This window comes from Suncus etruscus, chromosome 1, assembly GCF_024139225.1.
Source record: "Suncus etruscus isolate mSunEtr1 chromosome 1, mSunEtr1.pri.cur, whole genome shotgun sequence".
Lineage (NCBI taxonomy): Eukaryota > Metazoa > Chordata > Mammalia > Eulipotyphla > Soricidae > Suncus > Suncus etruscus.
In genome coordinates, this window is record NC_064848.1 from 182,819,522 (window position 1) to 182,828,987 (window position 9,466).

Genomic DNA, 9,466 nt, shown 5'->3' on the forward strand with positions numbered 1-9,466 from the left:
TGCACAGCCCAGGGGCAGAGCCAGGAGTAGCCCCTGTCCCTGGGTAGGATGTTCCTCAAATACATCAAAATCAAACAAAAGTGCAATTGACGCTCTCCAGGATAAAGTAAGACTAATTGGCTCCCCATCTCCAGTAAAGCTCCCCATCTGCCTGAAGCAGGAGGTCCTTCCTGATTCCTCCTTGGTCCTCAATGCAACTTTCCTGCATACACACCCCTTCCTCTGAGGGATGGCTCTGGAGATAAGTTTTAAACTATCACCTTGAGGAGCACCATTGGGAGCACCTCTTGAGGGGCCGGAGAGATAGCATGGAGGTAAGGCGTTTGCCTTTCATGCAGAAGGTTATCGGTTCGAATCCCGGTGTCCCATATGGTCCCCCGTGCCTGCCAGGAGCAATTTCTGAGCATGGAGCCAGGAGTAACCCCTGAGCACTGCTGGGTGTGACCCAAAAACCACAAAAAAAAATAAATTAAAAAAAAAAAAAAAAGGGAGCACCTCTTGAAAACCCAGCTGTGGCTTGGCAGGCCCCCAGCCATCCTTGTCTTTTTCCCCTGACTCCAGGTCTTCCCTGGGTGCCAGCTCAGATGGCCAGAAGTGGGTTCAGGTGGACTCTTAGTGGTCCTCAGGCTTCCCCCCTACCTCTCCCTACACTAATGGAAATGTGCTTTGGGAGGAGGGCAGGCCGTTTTAGTAGTGGTTTATGTTGGGACAGTCACTGGTATTTTTTTCTCCTTGTTTTCCTATTGATAGTATTGTATGCATATATTTTATATATCCATAACATCCATCTTGTATTGTGACCTTGATACCGCCCTACAAATCTCATTTCTAATATTTTACTGCCTCAGTCCCAACCCTTATTTCCCCCCATCTTCCCATGTAGGTGCAGCTCATGACATGAAGCTCACCACATAGGGTGATTAAGTGCAGTTAGAGAAATAATTACACTGAAAACTATCATAACAATGTGAATGAGGGAAAAAGAAAGCCTGTCTCGAGTACAGGTGTGGGTGGGGTGGGGAGAAATAGATCTGGGAAATTGGTGGTGGGAATCCTGCACTGGTGAAGGGAGTGTTCTTTACATGACTGTAATCATACAACTACAATTATATTTGTAATCACGGTGTTTAAATAAAGATAATTTATAAAAAAAAAAAAGATAAATAAAGAAATATTGCTCATGAAAAAAAAAAAAAAAAGAAAACCCAGCTGTGCTCAGAGATCATTCCTAGCCATGTTCAAGGGACCCTATGTGGTGCCAAAAATAGGACTGGGGTTGGCTGAGGCTGGATAGTACGGTGGATAGGATACTTGCTTGGCCCATAACAGACCTGGGTTCGATCCCCTGCATCTCATATGGTCCCTCCTAGATCCACCATGGAGTAAGCCCTGAGCAACTCTAGGTGTGGCCCAAAACCAAAAACACAAAAAAAGGAAATTGGTTGAATGCAAGGCAATTGGGATGGAATATCTCCATCCCAAGAGTACCATTTTAACATTGAGCAGGCTGCGAATATTTTGACAAATGTTTGATCTTTATCTCAATTAATTATTCCAACTCAATTAATCATTCACTCATTTATTAAGCCATCTCTCTTTCCATGAACACAAGTGACTGAGGACCAGACCTCAGAAAGTTGTAGGAAGTTGTTCTTACAGTTGCCAATCAGACACTAGTTAATCTAATAGTGAGAGGCACTAAGGTCAATGACCCACAGCACCTGTGCTCCAGTGTCTGTAGATGACCAGGCTTTTCCCGTATACACTGTTTATCAGCTCCCTGGAATCCACGTGACAGAGCAGGCATGTCCCCTGCCAGTCCTTCCTCATAGCAGGGCAGTAAAGGAATAATTGCTGTGGACCAAAGTCCACAGAGTGCATTTTCGGCACTTTGTTTTGGGCCACACCCAACAATACCCAGGGTAACTCCTGGTTCTGCACTCAGGAAACATTCCTAGTGGGGCTCAGGAAATAGTAATGGGATGCTGGGAATTAAATCCAGCAAGGCAAGCACACTACTCATTGTACTAATTCCGGCCCCAGATTGGCCACTCATGTGGAATCTCTCCTTTACTTTTCTTTAGGAACTTCCATCACTAGATTGCTATCAAATCTGTGAAAGCAAAGCTTGCCAATAACAGAACCCCAGATGATGACAAATCTTACAAGAGAAATCACCTGCTTCCAGCTGGCTGCCTCCAGTCCTCCACCTCCAGGCCCTAGGCCAGCCACTTCACCATGGAGAGAGTGTAGTTGAGTTCCCTATTCTTCTAGGCCTCTACACATGTACCGCTTGATGAGGGAGATCAGATCTAAGAAATGCATTCTTAGCGCTTTCCTCAATCAGCACATATCAAACCTAGATGAAATAAGCCATGCCACCCACCATACAATAAGCCGTAACACCAAGGCTCTGTGGTAGTGTTGGGAACACCATCCTGTCTGCCTCCACCACTGACTGGAGGCCAGTGAGTAGCACAGGATGTCTTTGTGAAAGGGAATATAGCGATGTAATATATATAGAAAATTCATGATGGCGTTTAAGTTTCCTAATGGAGATCATATGTACAAGGGTTAAAGTGCTTGCCTTGTGTATAAGCTTGAGCCCTGGCACTGCATTTTCCTCCCAAGCACCACCAGGAATGACCCAGAACACCAAGTTGGGAGTAGCCCCTGTTCCAGTTAGAACAAATGGTGGGCCTTGGGGGCCGGAGAGATAGCATGGAGGATGTTGGTTCAAATCCCGGTACCCCATATGGTTCTCCGAGCCTGCCAAGAGCGGTTTCTGAGCGTAGAGCCAGGAGTAACCCCTGAGAGCTGAGCGTTTCTGGGTGTGACCCAAAAACCATAAAACAAAACAAAACAAATAGTGGGCCTAGTGGTCAGCCTTGCATATTCTTTTTCATGGTTTTTTATTTGTTGTTGTTTTCTGCTTTTTGGGCCATGCCTGGTGGTGCTCAGGGGGTTACTCCTGGCTCTGCAATCAGAAATTAGCAGGGTCAGGGGACCATATGGGATGCCGGGGATAGAAACTGGATCCATCCTAGGTCATCCACATGCAAGGCAAATGCCCTACTGCTGTGCTATCACCCCGACCCCCTTTTCATGTGCTTTTTTTTTTAGTCACTTAGTGCCTGGGCTATAAGAGCCATTTGTGGGGCCGGGCGGTGTCGCTAAAGGTAAGGTGCGCCTGCCTTGCCTGCGCTAGCCTTGGACAGACCTCGGTTCGATCCCCCGGTGTCCCATATGGTCCCCCAAGCCAGGAGCAACTTCTGAGCGCATAGCCAGGAGTAACCCCTGAGCGTTACCGGGTGTGGCCCAAAAACCAAAAAAAAAAAAAAAAAGAGCCATTTGTGTTTTGTTTTGTTTGAGGGGTAGCTCATCTGTTTCATGGTTTGGGAGGCCACTTTCCAGCAATCTCAGGCCAAGTGGTGCTAGGGATCAAATCTGGGATAAGTTTCATTTGAGTCTTCTCCCCCACCCTCTGCATTATTTTTCAGGCGGTATAGCATTCACTGAAGGATGGATCTGGGGACCTTGAAATACCCCAACAATCACATTTGAGTGTTTTCCTTCACCCCCAGCTGCAAACTTGCAGTGCCATCTCTGAGCCCTTCTGGAGGAAAGGGAGGTAAGGAGGTCACCTCTACAAGGCTATTTCTTCAAGTGCCATTGCTGACTCACTTGCATGTTCACAGCCCAGGTGCCCGACATGATGTTCAGCACATAGCAGGAGCTGAGTGAACCCTGAGGAATGCAGCAAATATCTAGATGGCCCTCCAGGAAGGGGACTGCTTCTTCTCTTACCAATACACAGAGAGGCCCCAGGAACTGAACTGCAGGCCACGCACGTCTCCAGACACATCTCTCTGGGCCTCTTACCAGGGACGATTCGCAGACCTGAGAGCTGAAGGTTGACCAGACTCTCTCCAGGTATGTGAGCTCATAGCTTTGCAACTTCTGTGTTGGGGGGTCCATGGGGGGCTGCCATGTGAGTGCAGCCTCAGTTCTGAGACCATTGAAGCTGGTCATATGTACATGCAGCACCCACATTCCTGCTTCTGCACCCCAATAACCTGTCCCTGAAAGGAAATGTCCCAGGGCAGACTCTTACCCCTGCCCATACCAGCATGTGACTGGGATCCCAGGACCTCAGTTCCATCTTTGGGGCTGGCTGTACCATCTCCCCTCTTCTAGCCTTACCACCTGCCTAGGTCCTGATTCCCACAGCATGGGTATAACCGGGAGACCCTGGAAGGCCCCAAGCCCATTTCCTCTTCCCATCCTGGGAGTTGTGTATCTGACTGTGCTACAGGGGTATGTGGTGCTCCACCAAGCTCTTGGACACTGGCACAGGTGGTATTCTCTCACACTGCATGTACTTCTGGCTGCTCAGCTCCACACTGTGGCAATGGTGCCTCTTTCCTTTCAGGGGTGACACTGCAATGGGCTGAGGTGGCTACTCAGGGTGAACTGGCCCTGCTTCCTTTTCCTTCAGAGGGTTCCAGGCTGTAGCTGTAGCTGAGCCTCTCGAAACCTCCAGGAGCTTTCCTAGGGTAAACCCCTAGGAGCCTGGGCGAGGAATGCAGGTCTGTGGGGCAAGGAAGCCTATACCTCTTTATCCTACCAGCATGTCTGCATACTGTGTCCCTAGGGCACTGTGCACCCAACCTGGGGTCTGTGTACCTGGAGGACTCATGTAGGGCATGAGGGACTCATGGCATGTAGGGCATGACCCCTTAGACCCCCAAGATCCTCCTCACATAGCCAGAGACCAGCCCTTAATCCCAATTAGCTACAATTTAGTGAGCTTGGGTGTTGGGGTACAAAGGCTCAGGCAACGCAGGGCAGCAGCACCTGGCAGGGCTCAGAGCACCTGCTGCAGTCCCAGAGGTAGTCAGTGCCCCACCTCTCAGCACAGTTCTCTGCAGAGCAGGCAGCTCCACCAAGGCACCTTCCCCCACCCCTGCCCCATGGCCTGCCCTTCCCAGAAGCCTAACATGACGGCTAGGGCTGGGTAATGTCACTCCAGTCTCAGGACGAGAGAATGTGGGAGGGCAGGTGCCACGGCAGCCAAAGCAATAAATTAAATCCAAAGGAGCAGCAGGATCCAGGGACGGACCAGAGCCGGCTGGCTGAGAGGAGATGCTGTAGCCGGTAGGGCAGAGGCTGACTCAGAAGGCCGGGTTGTCGATGCCCCTGTTCATCCCCCAACTTCCTTCAGGCCTGAAGCTATAGGGTGGGGGCGGCTCTCTGGGGTGCAGGTCCTGGTTAGGCTTCAGAATGACCTGCAGGAAGAGGAGGGAAGCCCTAGGACCTGGGTCTGGTCACGGACACTCCCATGTGGCATTCTGATTCTGGAGAGACATAGCCAATGCTGGGCAATATGAGTCAACCCTGGTGTGTGCCCGCTGCTTCACAGTCAGGCCAGCTGCACTGCAGAGTTAGCAGGGTCAGGGCTGGGGCACACTCACCTCATCGTAAGGAGGTGGGTTCTCAGGAATGGGAGCTCTGATCTCCTCGGGGTAGGGTCCGGGCTGCCTCGTGTAGGGATCCACACTGTAATCCATTGAGAGGTCCAGCTCTGGCTCTGGCTCCTTGCATTTGCGACAAAAGTGCTTGAACACACCGCAGAGACACAGGAAGAGCAGGACGGAGAGGATGACAGTGGTGAAGAGCCTTCGGGGAACAAGGACCTGCCTGAGTCCCCAGGCAAACCCCAACCCCAAGCAGAAAGTCCATGGAGGCCCCAACAGGAAGTCCACAGGAGCCCCCCAGCAGGAAGTCCACAGGAGCTCCCCAACAGGTAGTCCACGGGAGCCCCCCTCCTAATTGCCAGTGCTACTCACTTCAAGGTGCCGTAGGACTCAGGTAGCCGGCAGCAGGTATCACCACAGCAAATAAATCCGTTCAGGCAGGTTCTGGGGACAGGGGCACAGAGACTGTGTGTGGGGAGGAAGGGGGAGCCCTGCCACCCTTAGCTATGGGCAGTAGGAGTTTGAGCTCATGTCCATCTGAGGAGAAGCAGAACAGGACTGGAGGTGCCTGATGTCTTTGGAGTAGGAGGTAAGAAAGAAGAAGGTACTGAAATGTTCTGGAGCCCTCTCTGCTCGTTAATCTTGGCATTTACAGAGATGGGCACAAACTGGAACTGGGACAGGACTGAAGCTGGGACAGGAATGGGCCAGGGATGGGAGTGGGCAGAGAAGGGACGGGATAGGGGCAGGATTGGACTTGGATGAGTTTCAAGTGAGCTGGGATGGTTTCTGCTGGAAGGATATGTATGGGTGAGGGTGCAGATGGGTCTGTCCCTCCCTGTTCTGTGTGGGCTGGTGAGGCAGGTTAGGGGGTCTCCCCAAGACTTACAAAGGATCACATTTGGCTGCAGCCTGTGGAAGAAGGCAGAGGTTAGTGTCACTGACCCGGCCATTGCCCAGCCACCTGCAGTGGTGCCCATTGGTCCAACTCTTTCCCACTCTGCTCTCCCCCATTTTTGTGCCCCCCTCCCCATCTTACCCCTCCTCATCCCAGTTGCATCCCACCACTTGCCAACACTTCAAGATGCCAAAGAATTTCCTCCAGTCACCCAGTCTTGCCACTCACAGTGGCGACTCCTCCTGCCATCTTCTCAGTGATTCAGTCTCAGCCCCATCCCTAGGTCTTCCCAATGGGCTGCTATACCTCCATTCACTGCTCAGATCTCGGTCTGGAGCGGGGATGGTGCTCCTCATTCTACAAAGTACCCCCTCCTCCAGACCTGTTCTAAAACCAGCCCTCTGTCCCCACCATTTTGCCTGAGTTGTGCAGGCCACCTGGGGGGGGGTCATTACAGAATGTAATCTTATTAATAGCTGTTACGTCCTGCTTGGCAGTGTCTCCCCATCCCACCTAGCACCTCTCTGGACAGAGACTAAAAAGTAGACGTACGCACGCGCACGCACACACACACACACACACACACACATACACACACACACACACACACACACCTTGCCTGGCTTCCTGCAACATTGAACATGCTACACACTTTGTCTCTGTAAACATAGAAAGCATCATTATATCACTAAGAACTATTTAATATGCAACATATACATTTGCTAACATCAAACCTGTAATAAATTTGATTTGGTCTTGTTAACTGCCTGTCTCCACAGTAGAAGGGATTTTTTTTTTTGGTTTGTTTCTTTCATCAACAGTAGAACACCCCAAATATGGCAGAAAGAATGAAAGGACAGGACATCCTTTAATAACATAGTTTTATTTCTCCCTGTTGTACCCCAACAGCTGCAGGGGCAGAGGCCAGTGCCAACTGGACGAAAAAAATCTGTAAAAAGAAATCTCTCTCTCTTTATCTCTCTCTCTCTCTCTCTCTCTCTCTCTCTCTCTCTCTCTCTCTCTCTCTCTCTCTCTCACACACACACACACACACACACACACACACAGAGCCTTTAGCCTAAAATTGACATTTTAGGACAAGCCATGAGGGCTCGAGTAAGACATTATAGGGCCAGAGCAATAGCAAAGTAGTAGGGCATTTGCCTTGCATGAGACTAACCTGAGATGGACCCAGGTTTGATCCCCAGCATCCCATATGGTCCACAGAGCCTGCTAGGAGTTCTAGGAGTGATTTCTGAGTGCAGAGCCAGGAGTAACCCCTAAGCGCTGCTGTGTGTGATCCAAACCTTTTCCCCACAAAACAAACAAGAGCAAGACATCAACTTTGTCGCAACCACCACATTTTTACACTTTCTCTTAAGACACTTCACTCATCATTTAGTAGCTAGTGACAGCCTGCAAGCCAAGAAAAACCAGGTAGCCTTAAGCTTAGACTGCTTTTACCCTCTGTATGCAATCCTACACGAGCAAAGCTTTTGTGGCCCCTGGGACTGGAGCTGGAATGTACCCCTGCAGGTTGACCCAGAAAGGTAAGTAAGGGCTGCAAAGCAGAGACGGACTGAGGAATTGGAGAAGTCGCTGTTTCTGTATCTCCTGTCTCCCCCACACTCTCCTCCCAACAGGAACAGCCACCCTGATTGCCTGCTTGGAGGGGTGGCACTTCACCCTCATTTCTTCCCTGTTTCAAACCCAGGAGAAGGCTCAACCTTCTGCACCCGTCACCTCTTTTCCTCCAGAGACATGCAGTCCAAACTTCCAGAAACACCTCGAATTCATGACATGAGCGATTTTTGAGTAAATTTTTGGTCATTGATACCAGTATTTTTTGAGAATATGATATTCAGTTACATGACCCCATATTTTAAGAAACTAGGGTCTCGGGAGCCGGAGAGATAGCATGGAGGTAAGGCGTTTGCCTTTCATGCAGAAGGACAGTGGTTCGAATTCCGGTATCCCATATGGTCTCCTGTGCCTGCCAGGGGCAATTTCTGTGCCTAGACCCAGGAGTAATCCCTGAGCACTGCCAGGTGTGACCCAAAAACCAAAAAAAAAAAAAAAAAAAAAAAAAAAAAAAAAAAAAAAAAGAAAAGAAATTAGGGTCTCAGGGCTGGAGAGATAGTACAAGCTCTTGCCTTGCACATGGCTTCCCCGGGCTGGATCCCGGGCATTCTATCTGGTCCCCCAACACTGCCAGGAGTGATTCCCGAGTGCAGAACCAGGAGTAATCCCTGAGCATCGCAGGTTATGGACTGCCCTCCCCCCCAACGAAACACCAAGAACTTAGGATCTAGTCTGAGGTAGTTCTGAGTCTGAGTTTTATTGTGTGGAGAGAGATCAGATGGGAGACCCCTGGGGTCAGGGGTGGAAAGAGCCTCTGCTGGGGAACTATCAGAAGCAGCCAGGTATCCTTCTGGATTCTCCAATACAAGTGAGGAACCCAGTGTTTCTAGGATAATTTGACCTCCCAGGGAATGGTCAACATCCCAAGCTCAAATCCCTCTTCTTAGCAATTAAGCGGAAGGAAGCAGAGGGTCACAGTGTTTAGCTCAGATCACAGATTTCAGAGGTCAGTCACCCAAACCAGGGGTCAGACAACAAAAGTTCAACTTCTGCCCGGGCAGGAATCCTGCCTTGGGGATAAGGGCGACGCCTGGGCCTCGGGGCAATGACTTCTTCAGGAAGATCAGCAATGGAGGAACAGAGCTGGGAACACAGGCTGGCCAGACCCCAGAGACCTGCTGCTCCCTGCGAACTGACGCAGTGGGAAGGGTCAAAATCCCTACTCACAGGGGTCAGAGTCTCCCCAAGCTGAAGGAACCCCGGCCTGCCTTACTTTTCATCACAAAAAGAGAGGAATTGCAGAGTTGCTAACCGTGAGAGCAGGTGGGCTCCAGATCACACAAAGCGGTAGGTACCACTCCGGAGACAGGCCCCCGACCCTCAAGGGTCGGCACCCCCAAGGCTCAACAGCTTCACCCTCACTCACCTGTGGGAGGTGGGCCAGCAGGCCGAGCAGCAAGGCAGGTAGGAGGCCGGAGAGCCCAACGTCAGGCATTCTACAGTGGGGGAT

The 9,466-nt window shown here is 50.5% G+C and overlaps 1 protein-coding gene across 1 annotated transcript; it reads right to left on the reverse strand.

Moving 5' to 3' along the window:
- Positions 1 to 5,174: 5,174 nt before the first annotated feature.
- TMEM92 (transmembrane protein 92) lies at positions 5,175 to 7,481 on the reverse strand. The gene is made up of 4 exons (XM_049765966.1): positions 7,467 to 7,481; positions 5,850 to 5,908; positions 5,475 to 5,679; positions 5,175 to 5,288 (listed from the first exon to the last, which is right to left on the reverse strand). The coding sequence occupies exons 1-4, from the start codon at positions 7,479 to 7,481 to the stop codon at positions 5,175 to 5,177; spliced, it is 393 nt and encodes a 130-aa protein (XP_049621923.1).
- Positions 7,482 to 9,466: the final 1,985 nt, after the last annotated feature.